Raw genomic sequence first — 20,345 nt, 5'->3', positions numbered from 1 at the left:
TAGGCCTTTCTGTTACCCTGGCTTTCATATCCGCATTGGGTGGAAGTTATAGGCCAGTTCATTTGGGCTCGTATTTGTAAAAGGCCAGTACAGCCATCTGACACAGGAACAGGCTGCTCCAGCAGGCAGTGAACTTCCCGTCCCTGGAGGTAAACAGACCCTGCAGGCTCAGTCCTGAGGGTGCAAGACGGAGGACGGCCACTCCGGAGCCGCCGCCATCCTGCACCCTGCCGTTCTGCAGACCCCATCATGTCACTCAGTGAGGGCTGGGGCCAGGCGCTGCCCGCAGAGGTTCGGAGGCCCTAGTTTCTGGAGCCAGCTGACCCACACGGCCACCCCCACCAGCCCCTGCCTCTCACAAAGCTGTTCTAAGTGGGCTGCTTCAGCTTGGGAGATGGGGGCCACAGAGCTGGCACTCAGGAGCCCCAACCTCGGGAAGGGATCCCCATAGACGGAACTAAAAGGGAGAAACAGACTTCTCCCCCAGAATGCTGAAACTGGGGGTGTAGGATGAGGGAGAGTTGGCATTAGAAAGAGGTAAGTTAAGAAAAATTAACGGGAAGTTTTGCTTCATGTGGTAGAAAACAAACTTGGGGAATTTCTTTTCGTAAGACATGGCTACTGAGCATTTCAGTCAGGGTTCTCTCAAAGGTAAACCAGAGGATCAGGGTCATGGGAGGGCGTGTTAAACTGGCAGAGTCCTAGGCCCACCCAGGCCCTCCTGAGCATCTTCTGCACACGGAAGTGTGAAAATCACCAGTTTAGACCCATTCTCAGTTGTCAGACCCAATAAGCCATGTCAGACTCAGGTGGAAGTGATCTGGCACCACCCAACAGTCCCAGGCCCTCATCCATTAGAATGCCCAGCCACCCATCGGGGTCCTTCCCCCTGGTGCCCTGCGCCCCCCACCCCCACCAAATGCCTTCCCCTCCAAGCCCCTCAGGCCCAGGGAAGGGGGTTCCCTGCCCTGCCATCCCAGCCAAATGTACTCACGGGGGATTGTCACAGCTTCGGCTGCGGGATCGAACCCCACCCCCGCATGACCGTGAACATGACCCAAACTTGGTCCAGGAGCTCCAACCTCCATCCTGGCCATAAGTCTGCTCCAGCGACTTCCAGATGCAGTGGCCTTTGAAGCACCACTGGGAATGAGCAGAGGGCATGAGGTTACTTTCAAGGCATTTCTGCCAGCCTGCCATGGAGAGTGCCCCACCAAGCACCAGCTCGGAGCTCTCAGACCCAGCCACGAGGTCCCCCGACAAATGAAGCCCTAGTGCTCACACACACGAGGGTGCAAACACACACCAGGAAATACGTGAAAGCACAGGTCTGGGGAGGAGGGGAGAGAACACGTGTGTGGGAGAAACAGCATGGTGGGCAGGGGAGAGGAGGCAGGACAGCTGGGGTCTTCCCTTCATTCTCTCTGCCACTTCCTGTTTGACCTCCACAAGCTCCTTAATTTGCCTGGGCCTCACTCTCCTCATCTGTGAAGTGGAGTAAGCACTCCGGCTGGATGGGCTATGAGATAATGCCAAACCCTGCAAGCTACAGAAGCAAAGGACTGTGGTGTGGGAGAGAAGAAAGGGTGTGGGCTCATGGGAGGGACTCCACGCGTGCCTGCCTGCACAGGGAGCGCACACCTGTCCTCAGTACCCACCCCAAACACACTCCTATATACACTCGGTGAGGAGGCATGGGTTCCCCTGGGACCTGCCCCCAAGAGGGCCACTCGGGCTGCAGGTCCTGGCCACAGAGTACCTTGCCCGGCGCACACTCGGTCCCGTCCAGTGGGGGCCCCTTCTTGGTCTTGCAGAAGTATGGGTTGTCAGGGTGGCTGCACCACAGCTGTTTGCAGGGCTCAAAGGTCCTGAACTGCATGGCGAAGGGAATGGGGTCACTGGACTTGACTGGCTCTCTAGCTCTGACAAGTTTTCCAGGGGGCAAAGGACAATGACATGGAGAGAGGAGGGTATGCTGGATGCTGGTGACAGAATACTGCAAGGGAGGCAGGAGGAGCCCGGCCAGCCAGAGCCCCACACACCCTCAGGCCTGGCCCTGCCCTGCGTACCAGTGGCCTCCAGTGACCCCTCTTCTCTCCAGTGGGGCAGCCAGCCACAGCCCTTTGTCTCCCTCCTTATGTCTCTCCCTGCTTTTGCAGAAGCCACTTTGTCACTGAGCAGGGACTAGGGTTTGAAGTTCTGGGGAGCCTGAACCTGCTGGTACTCCCTGAGCCCTGTGCATGTGGGGGGCATGATGGGGGCTGCCAGTTCAGCCCAGACCCCACAGCACTCAGACAAGGTCAGGGCTCCCCTCTCCCTTGAACCTCACCCAGCCATGCCAGAGGGTGGTCACCTTAGGTTTCAGATTGTCCAGGAAAGCCCCAGTTCCTTTCCTCTCCTATCACCCCCTGCAGCCAGACGAGTGTCCTACAAATACAGCACTGGGGCACTGAAATCCCATATCCCAGGCTTCCTTTCTGTACCCAAAGCAGAGACCACATGTCCCAGTGTGGCCTGGGCAGCGGGGATGGTGGCCACACTCAGGGCCTCCTGAGCCTACAGAACTGGAGCTGCATTTCTGCATGGAGGGTTTAAGGCACTCCAGTCATTGAGGCCTGACCGCACAGAGAGCCCTGTGTCCTGGCATGTCCCCTTCTCAGAGCCTCTGCCTGGGCCCTGGTGAGCAACTGTTCCGTTCTTTCCTTGGTGGCTCTAGCTGATTTCTAGGCCCCAAGGTCTTCCTTGCCCTGCCCTGTCCTGCAGGGAAGAGATGGGCTAAGCTCTCCTGTATCTCTCTCCTTATGCATGGTGGCAGGCAGCAAGCAGCTGAGCCTTGGGAGAGAGGTTTATGTGCAGGCACAGGAGAATTCCACTGCGGTGGGAAGTCAGTCCAAACAGCCTTCCAAACCCCTGAAGAGCAGACGGTGGCAACTATTTCTTCCAGGCCAGAGCCCAGTGCCTGATCTCACTCGTGGACTGCCTAGCAGTAAGCTCCCCCAGTGACCAACCCAGCCAGGATCCCAGGGACCACCTGCCCTCTCTGTTCTCTGTGCTACTCATCTTTCCCATCTCAGAGCTAAAGCATTTTCCAGCCACTGCACACATTTGCACACGGTGGGACTGGGTGAGGCAGGTATGCAGCAGAAGGTGCACTGGTTACCCTGCATCTCCCCACGAATGCTGGCATTAAGCCTGTGGGCTTGTCACCAGGCTACCTGGCTGGCTGTGTGGAAGGTGCTCTATGAATGAGCAGTCTGGGTCACAGAAGGACACGGCCCAGGTGCCCAGCTGGCAGAGGCTGGTGGGAACTCACCACTGAGCAGGTGTGGTATCCAGAGCCGAAGTCAAAGCGGCATTGCTCATCCATTGAGTAGCCAATGCCGGGCAGCTCGGGGGGCTGAGGCCAGGCGGGTGCAAAGGGGTCATCAAGGAGGCAGTCATAGGAGCTGCCAGTGGAAACAGGGAGGCGAGCAAGGCTGAGGCAGAATTCCCAAGTTCTCTCTTCCCAGAGGTGGGGGTGCGACAAGCAAAGAAGGCCTGCAGGAATCCGCCCCCTGCTGCCCTGTGCTGGCGCTGTGTCTTTCAGGGAGGTCGGGCTGCCCTGAGCCCCTCTCGGGAAGAACCTCATTTCCACTAATGACTGTGCCTGGGACCTCTGGGTAAGGGCACCCAGGACTGGGGCTAGGAACTCAGTTTGTAGCTTTCATACCATAGCACTTCTGCCCATGTTAAAGGCCCATGCCATGGCCCATGCCATGGCCAAGATGAAGGGTTGGTTTGTAGACAATTTGAGAGCTTCCTGAACCAAGGGAAGATGAAAAGTCAGCTGACCACCCAGAGCATACACTGGGCTCTGGCCAGCAGCTGCACGAGGTTGGTGACAGTATCTCTGCCTGTACCTCCCCACCCAAATCCATTCTGTGCCCATTCCTGACCTTGCGCTCCCAAGTCTAACACCTGTTCTGGGCCTCAACAGCCCTAGTGTCCCAAGAGCTGAGCAGAAAAACTTGGAATGGAGATGGTGTTAGGAGGGGAGATGACTTGAGGGAGACGGGGTGGCAAGCCACATGCTGCCCGGCCCCAGCCCAGAGGGCAGGGGTGACTTACGGGAGATAGCGGCTGAGCTCCAGCTTGCTGCAGCGAGACCAGTGGAAGCGGTGGAAGGCAGCCTGCACCAGGGGCGCCATGACACTGCCGAGGCTTGTCTCGTCTGCACAGTCATTCCCCTGACCATCATGCTCCATGCCAAGCCTAAAGGGTTAGGGAGGACACGGAAGAGCCCTGAGTCATGCCCAGGGAGCCCACCCCCAGGAAGACACACAAGCAGGCTAGCAATGGGAGACGCTGCCCTGACCAGGCTGTAGACTGTGCCTTTGGCCTCAGTTTCTCCACCATGCAGCAGGGAGGACCACTCCTCTGGATGGAAGCTGAGGCTCCACCCTGTCCCCCAGTGGGCCTAGACTCATTCTGCCATCCTGCCCTCTCCTCAAGCCCCACTCACATCCTCACAGCCTCCAAGCCAAGCTCAAGCACCACACCTGCCCCAGGACACTCTCCCTGGCCACCTTGCCTGGGGGCTGACCTCCCACAGCAGAGGCCACCTGTACCACCCTTAACAACTTGCACATGATACCCTGTCTTCCCTGCAGACTCAAGGCCTTTGAGTGCACAGAGCAGGGGTCATTCATTTCACTTCAACCTCATTCACTGAGTCCCTGTGGGCCAGCCTCTTAAGCTTCTCCAAGACCCTGTGGTACTTAACACAGAGCTTTATACCCCTCCCATAATGATAGTTTTACATGTAAAAGTTTTCTCTTTACAGTTAGTAGTTAATGCCAAAGCCTAAAGGTTCTAAATTCCTAAGTACTCCCAGGCAGCTGGCTCTGGCCTTGACCACTAGACAGACACATGGGCTTCTAAGCTTGACCTTGTCCCTCCCCGGGGAGGAGCCTCTGCTCAGTGAACAGTAATACCCCGTCTCCCCACACACAGAAAGACAAACTCCTGGCCCCAAAATATTTGGAGCCACTGGCTTCAGAGGCAGGAAGGACGTCAGAGGTTTCCCTGGTGTCAGCTTTCATGGTGCAGATGAGGAAACTGCTGCCCCAAAGAGGACGTGCCTCCTTCCCCTGTGAGGGGCAGAGCTGGGATGGAGACTGCACTGGCCTCCTGTGCTGCAGGGCAGATGCAGAGAGGGGCAGGGCGGACAGAGGACTGTGGACCCACCCTCTGGGGCGGGCCCACTCCTCTTCCCGTGTCCTTCCTCCTGTAGTAAACAGTCCTCACTCTGTGTGTGGCTGAGGAGGGGGCCGGCTGGGCAGTGTGTCCTTTACCTCTGCCCCTGAGGACAGACAAGGCCGAGGGGCATGACAGAGGCATGTGCACGTTACCATCTGACACACTGGCTAATAAGCTTACTTGCTTTCTTCCAGCTTATAACTTCTGACACAACTTTCACCAATGTAACCCCATGCCCAGAACATGGCCTGGCCCACAGAAGGTGCTTAAGAAACACTGGTTGAATGAATACGTCCTAAACAAAATCCAGGTCCGAGGATAAGCAAGCCAGCCACCAGCCTGAGGCCAGAGTCGAAGTGCACCTGGTTATGAAGGCATCAGCCCAGCGCTTCGGCGCCACCCTGAGCACCACCGAGGGCTGGAGTGCCTCTGAGAAGGGCCTACAGGTGTGGATGGGAGGGAGGGGTAGAGACCACCCAGACGGCAGACCACTGCCTGTGATGGGACAGTGCTGCTGACCTGCTGGAGGGCAAGGCCACAGCTGGCTCTCCATGGCCCTGGGATTTGGGGACTGGGCCCTAGACAGGCCAAGAATTGCTGCCCAGGCCCTGGGCTCTCCTCGTCAGGGCAGGGCCTTGCTGTGTAGACAGCTCCTCTGGCACCTCCCGGGACACTGGGGTGGGAGTCCAATCTGAGGCAAAGCCTCCCACACATGGAACTCCGCGGAGCTCAGGGCACACCCCACCCTCTTCGCGCCACTTACACGTGGCCGGTCTCGTGGGCCACCACGAAGGCCGAGGAGAAGCCATCCTCGTGGTTGAGGGCACAGCTTCTCAGGGGGTGGCACATGCCAGTGACAGGTGCATACCCTGCCAGGGAGAAGGAGAGAAGGCAGAGAGAAGTCAAGGGGAGGGGAGGTGGGACTCGACAAGGTCTGTGCCCGGCCACCCACCACAGGAGCATCCTGACCTGGTCATTGCCAGAGGGTCCTTGCAGGAAGGAGGGTCTCTGCAAAGGCCCACCCACAGTAAAGCACCCAGGGCCCAGCACCGCCACCTGCTAAGGCATTACAGCTTCCCTCTCAGCCTGCAGCTTCCCTGTACTTGTCAGCCCCTCCTCTAAGCAACGCAGTGGGATTTCAAAATGCGCCCTGCCCAAGCCTGCGCACACCCAGCTTGCACACCATGTCTCTCCAGCCAGCCAGTCAGTTGGTCAGTCAACAAACAAGTTCTAAACATTTTTTATGTGGGGGTAGCGAGTGGTTCTGTGTTAGATACTATGGGGAAAACAGAGGAATCAAATCCAAGCCCCCTGCCATACACACACACACACACACTGAAAGAGCAGATAGCACACCCATGAGACAGCCACATGTAAGTGGCACCAAGAGGGTGGGGTGTGCCACTTACACGAGGTTAGAAGGACAGCTTAGGTATGGGCCCACAGGGCCAGAGTTGAAGGGGCACAGAGGGATATAATTGGGTGATTTGGAGTCAATGAAGGGGTTGAGGAGGACCAGGGAATGACTTATGAGGGGGCACAGAGCTGGGCCTGGAGGACAGGTGAGACAACTCCCCGAAGGTGGGGAGAGGGCCTATGGTGGGGAGGGCACATGGTGGTGCAGAAACGCTGCTGTGCAGGCCTCAGGGCAGCCATGCAGGGGCTGGCATGTAGGTGCAAAAGTGGAGGCCATTTGCCAGCAGATACTGTGTGCAAGGCCTCTGTCTAAGGGGCTTCTTCCAGCCTCCCCTGGGGCTCAGTTACAGGCTGGAGGGCAGATGGGGCTGGGGAAGACTTCCCAGGAAGGGTGATGATAGGGAGTGCTCCCTGCAAGCCCTGCAGCCAACCAGGCTGTCTTCAGAATGCTGAAAAGCCCCCTCTTCAGAACTGCTAAAATGCTCTTTAATTTGAGATGGTTTTAGGGGGTATTATGAGAGGCTATGGTGTGAAGGAGATTTCTGGGGATTCAGTTATCCTAAAGGACTGAGATTTGCTCTCCATGGGGTAAAAGAACACACACATATGTGTGTCTGTGTGTCTGTTCATGTGTACAGTGTCTACATGTATAGTGTGTCTGCATGCACACATGTCAGTGTGTCTGTATATACATGTGTCTGTGCATGTGTATGCATGCACATCTGTACTGTTCATATGTGTATATGTGCCCATACATGTGTGTGTCCCTTGTGTGTATGCAAGTCCACATTTGGGGCTTTAGGGATTCCACCCTTTGGGTAGAGGTATGGCTGCCTGACTCACTTCTAGCATCAAACCAGAAAAAACTAGAAAGTCCTCAACTTGGAGCCTGGAGATCCAGTCTGAGTTTCAGATCTGTCTCCTCTCTGTGGTGGACATGGGAAAGCCTCTTCGCCACTCTCTGCCTCAGTTTCCCCATATGGAAAACTGGAGGTGATCAAAGCTTCATATGTTTGTAGAGCACTTATAGTCATTCTCTCAGACATTTTATGCATCCCTCACCCTCTTAGCAGCCCTGGAATAGAGGAACACACGTACTATCATTTTTCCTACTTGACAGTTGGGAGAACCCAGAGCAACAAAGGGAGCTTGGAGCACTGGCTAGAGAGGCATGGAGTGTGGGTAGAAAATGGACTTCCTTGCTGACATCCACATGAGCCCCACTAGGTTCCCAGTGGCCTGCAGTGAGGTCAGACAGATACAGTGTGGGCAGAGGCATCTTGAAGATCAGTGAGGGGCTTCAGGCAGCCTGGCTCTGGGATGGTAAGCACATGGCACAGGGTCCAAGACCTGACCACTCCCAACCTCCTGTGGGTTCAACCAAGACAGCAAGGACCAGAGCAGGGACCCATTCACTTCTCCTGTCCCCAAGAGACCATGTCAAAGCTTGCCTACCTGTCCAGCCACATCCTTTCTCCAAAGTTCTATGGATCTCTTCGCTGACAGGGGACCTGGCCCCTCAAGGCTCCCCAGGGTGGCCCCAGAAAGAGCCATGCCCTGAGCCTGGGCCTCTGCTCTGCAGCTGCATACACCTGGCCATGGAAAATACAGTGCCTTGCATACCTGAGGGCCCAAAGTTCTGCCGGGTAAGGAAGATGACATGGTCATGGTGCTCTGCATGGCCAGGGTCCTGGCGCTGCTGTGAGTATGCCCAGCGACACACCTGCTCCAGGCTTCGAGAGGGGTTCCCACGCTCAATCAGGCTCAGAGACTGTGGGGCCAGAAAGCGTCAACAGCATAAAGGTCAGTCGGAGGCCCAGACCACAGCTGACACCTGGTGCTCCCTTTCCACTTGCCTAGGAGAACACTGTGGCCCACAGGACTTGAGTACCTGTCCCAAAGCCACCGGCCATCCCAAAGTCACCAGCCATCCCAACTCCAGCTGCTGCTGGCACAGAGCCCTCCCACTTTAGGAAACGTTCATATGCCACGCCCATGCTGGTACACCTACCTGTCTGCTGAGAAATTGACACACATTATCTGTAACCCTCAACTAACCTGCAAGGAGGGTGGTGTTCTGAGCATTTCCTCTATGCTTTATGTTCATTTTCTTATTTAATCTTCACAACAGACCCGGAGGAAAGTTCTGTTGTTACCCCATTTGGGGGAGAATAAGCAACCGGTCTAAGATTACAGAGCCCAGGACCCCAGGGCCCAACCATGGCAGGTTGTCTCAGTTGCTCCCCCTCACTAAGTCCCAGTTTCACCATAATTTCTCAAGGAGAGAGATCTCTAGCTATGAAAATACAGGACTGTCTGCTTATTAGGTCGGAGAGAACCCATAAGTCTCCACTTACCATTTCTAAGGGTCTCCGGGTCCTGATTCTGGAAGCAAAAATGTTTCCTAGATGCCGCCCCCCACTTCTCCCTCCAAACTGCCTGCCGACAAGGGGGGTTTACCTGCCGGTAGCCGACCATGATCAAGCGGACCAGGGCAATGTTAATGTGGGTCCCCAGGGACTCATCATGGTAAATCTCATCCACCTGTAAGGACAGACGGGCAGGCCGCTTTAGTGGAGGCACATGTTCATGAAGGGCCTCCTACCCAACAGGTGCTGGGCCAGGTACCTGATGTGCTATCCCATTTCAGCGTCACCATGGCCTTATTGGGCAGGCCTCTTACCCCTACTTTACAGATGAAGAAACTGAGGCAGAGACAGGCAAAATGACCTGCCCACAGACGTGCAGCTGACAAGTTACAGAACTGGGATTCAGAGGCTGGCTCCCCTAACTCCATCCGTGAGCTCTCTCCCCAGGGCCAGTTTGAGGGGGTCGGGTCTCACACTTAGCTCCTCTGACAAAGACTCATCTTCCCCTACCTCGAAAAAGTCCTTCCAGAAACACCAGCTGCTTAGGTGCCTCTCCAACTACCACAGGACTCATCTGCCTGCCTCATAGTGCCAGGTGCTCCTCCAGGGCCCGCCCAGGGGATGCACTTGGGGCCTGGACCCAGCATCTCCTGGGAGCTTGTTAGAAATGCAGAGTCCTGGGCCACCTCCCAGGTCACAGACCTCATTTGAAAACAGTCCGTGGAGAACCTCTGGCACAGTCAGGTTGGAGGAGCTCTGCATTGGGGAGCTCCCTTCTCCCATAGGCCCAGGGGCCTGGGGGGCAGTGCGTGCCCAGCCCATCAAAGAATGCAGCCGTCTCCCTTTCTCTGTTCAGGACTAGCCCAGGACTGTGTCCATGACAGATGGACAAGCCTCTGTCTGTCCACCCCCAAGGACAGGGAGCTCACCTTCTCCTGAGCATCCATCTCCTAAGGATACCCCATTGAACAACTCCAGCTTTTTTGTTTTAAATAACTTATTTTTGAATATAAAACACTTTACTCTAAAAAACTTGGGAAAGCACAAAAAGTGTAGAAGAAAATTAAATCACTTATACTGCAATCAGCCAGAGATATATATGTTAACCACAGTCAATATGCTTCCTATAGTGGGATGATGGTGGGGAGGGCTCATTTCACAAAACTGGAATCATACTGAATATACTGTTTGTACTTTACTTGTTTCATGAAACATTATTCTGCATATTTAAAAGCATCATCTTTAATGTCTCACGTGATGGGCCATGAGTTCCGTAACTAATCCCCTAGCTGGACAAGAAGTACTTGTCTGAGCGGAGGAATGGCTGGCTCAACAAGGCAGCATCAGTGCACAACAGTGCTTGGGGCACACTGGGCAACTCCTTAGAACCTCTGTTTCTGCTTCTGTTGAATGGAGCTGTCATAGGCTGTCATGTGGACGCCTCCTGCCAACTCAACACCTGGGAACAATGCGTGGGCCACCCGGGAAGACAGTCCCATGGGCATGGTCAGTGATGGAGGCAGAAGTGGAAGCCAGCCTCTGGCTCCTGCCCGCTTCCCAGGAGATGGGATGGAGTTTCTCACCCCTTTTGTCCCTCTGTGCCTTTCAGCTCATGAGCAAAGTAACCAGCCTACAACCCACAGAAGGACTCCTGTCCCAACCTGTGTGAGAGTCCCACGGGGAGGGGGAACCAGGAGGGGGCTGGAGGCCGCTCCCAGGCCAGCCAAGGACAGAGCCAGGCTGCAGCGCAGAGCTGCAGCAGCGGGAGCCGCATGCACCACAGAGCCCCAGCCCATTCTCCCAGAGCTGGCAGCTGCCCTGACCCAGCAGCATGCCGGCTGTAGGGCAGTCAGCATCCAGCTTCCGCCAGGGCCCACCTGGCACTCATGGACCCAACTGAGACCAGAGACCAGCGCCTGCTGTGGGACAGCAGGCCCCCACCACCCTGTCACAGGGAATGACAGGAAGTCCAACGGGTGGCAGGGCTTCCTTCCACCCGCCTCCCCTCCCCAGCAGGAGCAAAGGCATCATGTGAGTTAAGTGCTTAAACGCATGAACAAATAATGTCCTCTTCAACCTGCATGCCCCTGACTTATCCCAGGTAAACGGTGGGGTGTTGAGTGGGGCCGCCTGATGCCACCTTCCACTCATAGGTAACTGGCCTAAATGTAAATATTGGGCAAGCAGAAAGGGACATGCCACCAGAAGGGACCACTCTGAGATACCTGTGACTTTTATACTAAGTTGTGTGGCACAGACCCCATGTGCCACACCCCAGGAAAGGAAGATGGTGTACAGATGGGTAGGAGAGGTAAGGAAGGTCTCACAGGAGAAGCCAGAATGATCCTGGTCTGAGAAGGTCATGGGCCCTGAGGAGGAGATGGGCAGAAGCTTGACGCAGGGAAGAAGAAGGCAGGAGCCTTGTGGAGCCACCAAGGGAACCCAAGGTTGGTGGTGATCAAGGAAACTGAGGCCAGCCTCTCCCATGTGATAGGGAATATTTCCCAACCCAAGCTCACACACCTCTAGGTGGGTGCTCTTGCCATTACAAAGTTCTCTGTAGAAGCAACTTAAGTGTCCACTGGTAGCTGAATGGATAAAGAAAAACAAAACAGAAACAGACTCATAGATATAGAAAACAAACTGATGGTTGCCTGCGGGTGGAGGATGGGGAGATGGATGAAGGAGATCAAGAGGTGCAAAGTTCCAGTTACGAATAAGTAAGTCAGGGGCATGTAAAGTATAGCACAGAGAATACAGTCAATATTATCGCATGGGGACTGACAGTAACCAGACTTATTGTGGTGATCACTCATACTATATATAAGTATCAAATCACTATGTTGTGAACCTGAAACAAACATAATACTGTGTGTCAACTCTGCTTCAATCAAGTAAGTTCTGTGTGCCAGGAGCCCATTTAGCCTTCCTGTTCACCTGCACCCCTGGCCTCACACCTCCCTCTCCAAGTTTCACTGAGGACATCTGCTCCATTTCTGGGGGTAGATGGAGACCACAGCCTCTCAGGACTTCTCTCCATGCCCACATCAGTCAAAGAGGAAATGCAAGAGGCAGCAAGAGAGAGTAGGCAGACTGCTCACCAAGGGAGGACCACTGAGTGGGGAACAGGTTTTCAATGTGACAAGAAGAGATGCTGAAATAACACCATCAAAGCACCAAGATAAAGAAACCATCAACCCAGACTCCTGGACCCAACAGACCACCGTTTAAGAACTGTAACAAAATGAAGACATTAGCAAGTAAACAAAAAGTGAGACAGTTATAAAGACCCCCAGGAAAGGATCTGCAAGAAAGGAAGATGGACAGTAACCCCAAAAAGACAGCCTAATGCACAAGGATGAGTGAGGGGTTTTGACGTTATGGTAAGAGCAGGGTTCAGCAACGATGGTCTGGTCCTTTCTTTTTTTTTTTTTTTTTTTTTTTTTGGTCCTTTCTTATACTAAACAAGGATAAGAAAAGTAAAGTAGTTCTATTTTATTCCCTTATTTCCCCATTAAAAAAAAAAAAGGTGGGGCTAGCCCTGCCATTGCAAGTCCCTGGTCTGGTCCATCTCTGGGGCGTTGGCATGCTCATCCGCCCCCTGGGGCTTTGAATCAGCTGGAGATGCCCTGAGGCTTTGTACAGGCCAAGGAGGTGGCTAGACAGGACTGCCATATCCACTCAGAACTCCAGAGGCTGCCTGGCACACAGGTCCCGCCCTCAGGCCTGGGCTGGTACTGGAGCCACAGGCGGGAGGTGCAGCTACTTGAGAGGCCCAGGACCCCAGGCCTCTGGAACACAATCAAGGCAGCTCCCTAGTAGGCTCCAGCCTGGCTGTGTACTCAACGCTTGGCTTTGCCAGTCTCTGCCCTCCACAGCTGCCTCCCAAAAGCCAGAGGTGAGGCCAGAGAGCCAGATCAAGAGAGGTCAAGAATTGTTTCCCATGGTTGGGGGCACAGGCATCATAGCCCGAGACACACCCACAGGGCAGAAAAGAACACTGTCTGGTCTCCTTGCTTCCCCACCTTAGCCAAGTTCAAGGTCATCTGCCAAGCACTCCCTACCCCCGCTGGTCAGGATTCCACATAATGTACTGGCCTGGGATGGTCATTGGGTATGTAGTAGAAAAACAAGCAAAGGTCAGGACTCCTCTCTGTCCAAGGGGAGACAAAATAGCACAAGGGAAAAGCTATATAAATAATGTAGTAATTTACATAAATAATATAAGTAAAGCCTCTGCTACATTTTATGGCTAGAAAACACTGGGGCTGGAGGATGAGCTCTATTTACTGAACACCTACTACGTGCCAGGCACCATCCTGGAAGCTTGCATACAGCCTTACAACAACATTATGCAGAGGAATTATGCCTGTTTCATAGGCAAGAAATCCAAGGCTCAGGGAAGACAAGTAACTTGTCCAAGGCCACCCAGATGGAAGGTAGGATTTGAATTCAGATCTCAGTGACGCTTAGCCACTATGTGTGGCTGCTGTCCATAACCGGCTTTTGGGACAGGCTGGCTGGGGTGAGCTTCCTCTGGCCTGGGGGAGAAGATGAGGAGAGCGGGTTTCCACATCCATTAAACAGCAACACAGACAGTCAGGGAGTCGTCGTAAGAACCCCTTTCTAACTTCTGTAACCCTGCGTGGCCAGGCCTTCCAGGACCTCATGGCCAAGCCCAGAAATAAAAGAAGGGAAGGAGGGCCCATTGGGGTGGGGCTCGGAATCTGTTTTCCTGCCCCAAGGAAGACTGGTGCCTACACAGAAATGCCTGTGGCTGGTGGGAGTGACCCCCAAAGACCCCCAGAGAGCCCATGGGAGGGCAGCTGACAACCTTCCCATCCAGACCCAGCCAAATGGGCTTCTCCTTGGTGGGAAGGATGGGAGGCCCAGCAGAGAATGGTCCCCGGCCAGCCCCAAGTTCCCCCACTCCTGGGGACCGTTACTCCTGAGGAGCTCTGGAGCTGCATGCCCACCCACTGCTTGGCAGCAGGTTCAGGAGGTCTCAAACAGGAAGGGCAGTGCTGAGAAAGCAAGACCCTGGGGTCTTAAGCCCACCCCGTGCTCAAACAACAGGAGGGGACACTGACTGCCACCTGAGGGCTGCTGTCACAGCACACGACTCCCCACTTCACCAAACCCTCCCACAACCTGCCCAGAAGGAAGCACTATCCCTTCTTTTCTTTTTAATTAATATACTTGTAATTTTAGAGTTTAGGTTTACTCTTTAGGTTTACAGAAATGCTGCAAGGATTGTAGAGATTCCCGAGAGCCCGCACTGTTGCCCCTTTTATTAACTTCTCTCATTACTACGGTACATGTGTCACAACCAATGAATCGATGCTGGCACATCATTATTAACTAAAGCTCAGGGTTTTTCCAGATTTCCCTTTTTTCCCCGAATATCCTTTGTTTCTGCTCCTCGGTCCCCTCCAGGACACTATGCTCCACGCAGTCATCGTATCTCCTTAGGCTGCTCCAGACCGTTTCTTCTCTGACAGTTCCTCAGGCTTCCTGGGTTTTGATGACCTAAATGGTTCCGAGGAATACTGACTGGCTGTTCTGTAGACTGTCCTTCAATGTGGGTTATATCCACTGTTTTTCTCGTAGTTCAACAGGGATTATGGGTTTGGGGGAGGAAGACTGAGAGGTGAAGCACCAACCTCAACACATCATGTCAAGGTCACACGCTGCTGACAGGACTCATCACTCATGGTGTCGGTCCTTATCCCCGCCCGGTTTCTCCCCATCAAATATTCTCTTCCCCCACTTTCCATTCTGTGCTCTTTAGAGGAAGGTACTGTGCCCAGCCCACACTTCAGGAGTGGGGAGTTAAAATTTCACTCTTTGAGGGCAAAGTGTCTACACTAATTATTTGGAATTCTTCTTTATGGGAAACTTGTTTCTTCTCCCTGTTTGGTTATTCAGTCACTTGTTTATCAGTATGGACTCATGGATGTTTGTTTTATACTCTCTTCTATAGTTCAATGCCCCGTTATTTCTGTTATTGCTCCCATTGTCTCAGCTGTGGCCCTCGGGAGGGTCCCCAGCACCCCCGCACTGTTGGTTCGGAGGCATTTTGGGTTTGGGTTTGGGTTTTGCTTTAGCATTTCCTTCCTTTCTGGCACTTTGCCATGCTCATCTTAGACATCCTCTGCCCAGTTCTATAGTCAGCCAACCCTCCAAAGAGCTCCGAGGAGCATGCATTATCCCTATTCTCGTGGTGACAAAAACAGGCCCAAAGTGATGGGGGAACTTGCCTAAGTACAGCACCCACAGTTGGCGTTCAAGCCCAGCCTCTGGGTGTGTGCCTGCCTGGGCACTTACAGCCCCCAAACCTGGGCAGAATGTGGACAGCACTGCTTGAAGGGGGAGGAATGGCCACAATGACCTCTGCTGCCATTTCTCATCTCAAGACCTAGGACCAGACTTGTCTCCTCAGCCCTGACCCTTCTAACAGTGGGCCACACGGCAGCTCTGCAGAGCAGGTGCTCCAATGCACACACACTCTGTGAGTCTCAGATGCTCTTGTTTCTCCCTGCTCAGGATCGTGGTAGCCTAGCAGTTATCGTGTGTTGTCACTGCCTGGACAAGCAAGCACCTCTTGTTACTCCTGTTGGGGTCACAGGACACCACAACCCCTTGATATTTCAGGCAGTGATCCATTTATGGATCCTTATGGATCCTTACCTAAGGAAGGAATGAGTCCTGGCTAGTGGAAAAACTCAAATGCCACCTTCCAGTAAGATCGAGAGGCACCCACATGAAGTCTGCACATAGGTGTCCGTGGCCTGGACTGTACCCCAGAGATCAGAGTGGAGCATGCCTGCAGCATCTCCCATGCTCACGGCCTAGGAGGCAACACTGAGCGGAAGAGGATGGACCATCTAGTCAGTCATATGTGTAACACAGATGTGTATGTGTAGATACATACACCTGCATGTGTCACTCTGAGTCAGGTGCACACATGCAGAGGAGCTCACACATATGTGTGAATACACATCAGATATGTGTGCATGTACATGCATGTGTGTGAACACATGTACTGTATGTGCACCTGCACACACTGTGTGTGAGTGTATACAGGCAATACACTGCTGCCTGCAGCCTGGGTTCCCTGCCCTCCCTGGGCCCTCAGGGGCCAACCTACCCAGAAGCCAGAGCTGGGCCCTGGTTTCCTCTGGACTGGGACACGGAGACCTCACCAAGGCACCACACTCACTCACATGCCACATTGGGGGGCCCCGCCTCTGAGGTCACCAGTGAGATCTTGGAGGCTGAGGCTGCTCTCTGGGGGGTGGGAGGAGAGAGCTGAGTCTCCTGATTCCTTCCTCAGTCACCATAGGCTCAGGTGCTCCCCACTGCCCTCGAAGTTGATGGTCACAGCCCTGTATTTCAAAGGGCTATTGTGGGCTGCAGGCAGCACTTTTAAGCCGCCTTCTAACCAGCACACCTTTCCAAGGTGTGGCTGTCTCCAGGGCTCTCTGGAGGCTGAAGGCTGGCATGAATGACTCTCTCCTGGAACCTAGCTGCCTGGCCCAGCTCGCATCCAGACTGCTTGTGGAGGGTGGTTCCAGAGTACACATGGATAGGGCACCCAGCCCAATAGAGTCCCTTTCACAAGTCCGCAACGCCCAGCATTTATCCCCAAAAACCTCTTTCCAAGCACAGCAGCCTTTATGTTCCAGGCCGGCCCTGCCCATGTGTAAAGAGGCCCGTGTGGAGGCCCGGAGAGACCTGAGCTCTGCCGCATGATCTCACTTTGTGGGCAAACAAACCTTGCAAAGTCCTGAGGACAGAAGTTGAGCCAAACATCATGCATTTGGAACAGGGCCCGTGGTACACACTATGTGCTCAGTCAGTGGCATCTATTAATTAGAACTTGTATTTTCCACTTTGGGAGCTGAGGAGTGGCCCATGAGATCCCCCCAGGACTAGGAGTTTGGACTTCTGACATCCTACACGTCAAGCAAGCTGCCGGGTACCAAAGTGCTCTGTGAGCAGGAAAGCTCTCTTCACAGGGAGGGCTGCTCACCGTGGTTAGGTCTCTCCAGACAGGATTCCCAGCATTAGTCCTTTCATGCTAAGCACTGCCCTCTGCCCCGTGGGCTTGCTTTGAAAAAGCAAATACCTGCCTGTGGCAACTGGAGCTAATACCTTAGGGCAGGATTCACAACCTAGCTGGGAGGGACCCCTTGTCATTGATTTTTCTCATTGTGGGGGGCTGTCCTGCTCAATGCAGGAGTTTAGCAGCATCCTTTGCCTCCTCCCACTAGATGCCAATAGCACCCCACCCCCTCCAGCTGTAATAACCTAAAGCTATCTCTAAACCTTCCCAAATGTCCCCTGGGGCGGAAAATTGCTCCCAATTAAGAACCATTGCCTTAAAGTAAGTTAATTTTTGCTTTTCGTTTTGGGGTCTCTGAGTGCCCTAAAAAGCAGTCAAAAGCCTTTGGGGAGGAGACAAAAGATGAGAAAGGACCAAAAGGAGAGGGAGAAGAAGGATTTGTATCCTTCCAAAGAGCAAGAAGGATGAGCTGCTCTGGAGGCTCACATACCCCCAAGAGGAAAGGGTCTGGCGAAGCAAACCTCTCTCAGCTGCACGGAAAGCAGTTTTCCTAGTGGTCTAAACCAGGCTTTATGATGAATATTTAACACAGGCTATGTGCCAACAGAATGCCACCCTGTCAGGCCGAGGCCACCAAGGCACCCAAACCTCCCAGGTCTAGAAGGGACACCATGCTTTTCCAAGAGTGAGAGGCTGCAGCGCTCAGAAAGGGGCCCCGAGGGAGTCAGAGCTGCTGGGACCTTCAAAGAGGCACCAGCCCATGTCTTCCTGGCAACCACACCCAACACCTTAGTAGCACCAGCCTGGCTGGGCGGGGTAGAGAGCAGGATGGGCAGGGAGCCTACCACCCGACGGCTGGGGTGCCAAGAGGGGTGCACCTGTAGCCTGGCTGGGCGAGGACTGATGAACGGGCCTCTTGGACCCTTTCCCTCTACTCCAGCCCCAGGCCTGTAAGGATCCTTGTATGCTCACGTCCAAGGAAGTCCTTGGCCAAGCAAGTCAGTGCATCGCTCCAGGCAAGGAGAGGGCCCGACAGTACCCACTTCTTGTCCTGACCCTGGCGGGCAGGCCTGGCCGCAGCCCGGAGCCAAGAGCAGAACCACGCCCAGGATGAAGCCCCAGTCTCCTAAGTCGGCTAGAAGGCCCATCTCAGGAGAGCCTTCTGTAACGCGGCAGCCCTCTTCCCCGCTCCCAGGCCCGGAGCCCGGGCATCTTCCTTCTGCCTTCTCCTCAGAGCTGCTGGCCCCAAGTCCTGCCACAGCAGCAGCCGGGGGAAAAGCACAAACTTTAGAATCAGACAGATGTGGGTTCTAATCCCACCTCTGCCAATTAATAACAGTGTACATTCTGAGGCAAATATCTTACCTTCTCAGAGCCTCAGAGGTCAAAGAAATATTGCCCAGGTAATGCCACAGTGAGGATTTAAGAAGCCCATCTGTAAAGTTTTTAGCCCTGTGCCTGAACATGGTGGGTTCCGGAATGTGATATTCTAGACAGTCAAGACAGCTCACAGAGTCCTTGTTTTCTGGGTCTTTCCGTGGGTCCATCACAGCCCCACCTGCACTCTGGCATCTGTCCTTCCTCCCCCAAATCCACCTTGGTGTGGCCATCAGGCACTATCCTTCACACCTTGTCTCCATGTAAGCACCCAGCCTACTGCCCGATGGACCTTCCTGCCACAGCTAGACTCCTGGGAGGTCTGGAGGCCTCTGTCACACTGGGGGCTGCCTCTGCAGCAGGCCATGCTGCCACCAGCACTCAGCAGGCCTGCACACCCTTCACCTTGCCACACTTCCCTCCCGCCAAGGCTAGCTCAGTCCCTCCAGAAAGCCTTCCTCTCTCCCCCAGCTCACAGGGATGGCCATCTCCTTGGAGCAGCTTCAGCACCGTCCTCAGTGGTTCCTGAATTGTCCCATGGAATGAGGTTTGTTTTGCAGCTAAACCAAAGCGTCTAGAACAGGAGTCTGTCATGCTAGGCACACACGAGGCACTCACTGAATGCCAAATACAACTTCCCCTTAGGTTTCAAAGCTCTCAGATGGTTCTCTAGTCCTGAGATTCAAAGAAGCTTTAAGAGAAGTGACCTGGTACAGATGGGTACTGAGGCACAGAGCAATGCTAGTCTACCCAGGGCCCACCAGCGTGTTAAAGAGGGCTTAAGAGGGAGTCCTTGCCCACCATCAGGAGCTGCATGAATATTTAAGTACATCCCAGTTAATGTGAAAGGAAAATGAGAGGTAGGGTACTCCTGAGAGCTGCGGTGCCGAGGGCCTGATCAGATTACATCGAATGTCTCACTAGTGGCTTCTTCCCCCTCCTCCCTGGATTCGCACAAAGGGACCACCCATCCTGGGAACCAGATCTCTCTCTGATTCCGCCAGGCCAGCCCTGGCCCCGGAAATGAGGGTCAGAAATGATCACAGTCAGGCCAGTGCTCCGAGGGGACAGTAAAGGGACACTCCTCTCACGGGCTTAATGAGACACCTGAGGGGATCGTGCTTCCAGCCTCCCAGCCAAGTGAAATCCCACACAGTGGGCAGAATGAGCTGCTGGGCCCCTGGGAGGGGTGGCTCTACGCCACCCAGCCACTCACGTCCAGGGGCTGGAACTCAGGCTGGCTGTCCTCTGCCCTCAGGACGTCAGAACCCCCAACCGCAGCAGCAGGTTTGCAAAGCCACAGCTCCTTCTCAGCGCAGCCTGTCTTAGAGCTGCGAGCCTCTGCCCCAGTGAGGAGCAGGGTCCTGGTGGGGATCTGGCCCTTCCTGTTCCCACACCCACAAGGGAAAGCCAGCAATGAGCAGAAGGACCAGCCTCAAGTCGCCTTCTGGAACCTCCAGGAAAATATTCTCCTCCTCCCCTCCTTTCCGGAAGGTTGTGAGGAGAACGATAGTGGAACCAAGACCATGGAAACAGCAGCGCCCAAGGCAGGCCCCTCGGGCACGGTCTGCAGTGGAGGAGCCCCCTGGCCACGGCTGTGAGTCACGGGTCGGAATCAGTTGAGCTGGAATGGGTCTTGGGCTTACTTAGCTCCAACAGCGAAGTTCTGGGGACATGGGAGGGACACCAGGAAAGGGGGACTAGTGGGCAACTGGCCTCCACATCGTGAACCTCGAGAACTTAGCAGAACTTGCCACCTGCTCCCCACCCCCATCCACATGGTCTCTTACAGCTCCAGGCCTGAGGGATTTCACTGGCCCCCTCTGAACTAATCACGTTTCTGTCTGGGCAAGCCTTTGGAATACTGAGTTTCAAAA

General features: G+C 54.3%; 1 protein-coding gene across 6 annotated transcripts in view; it reads right to left on the bottom strand.

The window, feature by feature from the left end:
* ADAMTS14 (ADAM metallopeptidase with thrombospondin type 1 motif 14) overlaps nucleotides 1-20,345 on the bottom strand; it is an 85,589-nt gene that overhangs the window by 26,767 nt on the left and 38,477 nt on the right. For 5 of the 6 annotated variants that reach the window (XM_057505951.1, XM_036928795.2, XM_036928796.2 and 2 more), the window contains 7 exons: nucleotides 9,115-9,198; nucleotides 8,278-8,425; nucleotides 6,002-6,107; nucleotides 4,108-4,251; nucleotides 3,314-3,446; nucleotides 1,760-1,873; nucleotides 995-1,143 (listed from right to left, as the gene is read on the bottom strand). In XM_057505951.1, the coding sequence (XP_057361934.1) occupies nucleotides 995-1,143; nucleotides 1,760-1,873; nucleotides 3,314-3,446; nucleotides 4,108-4,251; nucleotides 6,002-6,107; nucleotides 8,278-8,425; nucleotides 9,115-9,198 (878 nt within the window). The remainder of the gene's footprint in view (nucleotides 1-994; nucleotides 1,144-1,759; nucleotides 1,874-3,313; nucleotides 3,447-4,107; nucleotides 4,252-6,001; nucleotides 6,108-8,277; nucleotides 8,426-9,114; nucleotides 9,199-20,345) is intronic. The other variant, XM_036928798.2, reaches the window with a different exon arrangement.

This window comes from Manis pentadactyla, chromosome 8 (assembly GCF_030020395.1).
Source record: "Manis pentadactyla isolate mManPen7 chromosome 8, mManPen7.hap1, whole genome shotgun sequence".
Taxonomy (NCBI): Eukaryota; Metazoa; Chordata; class Mammalia; order Pholidota; family Manidae; genus Manis; species Manis pentadactyla.
Note: the sequence above shows the minus strand (reverse complement) of the source record. Positions and strands in the feature narration are given on the sequence as shown.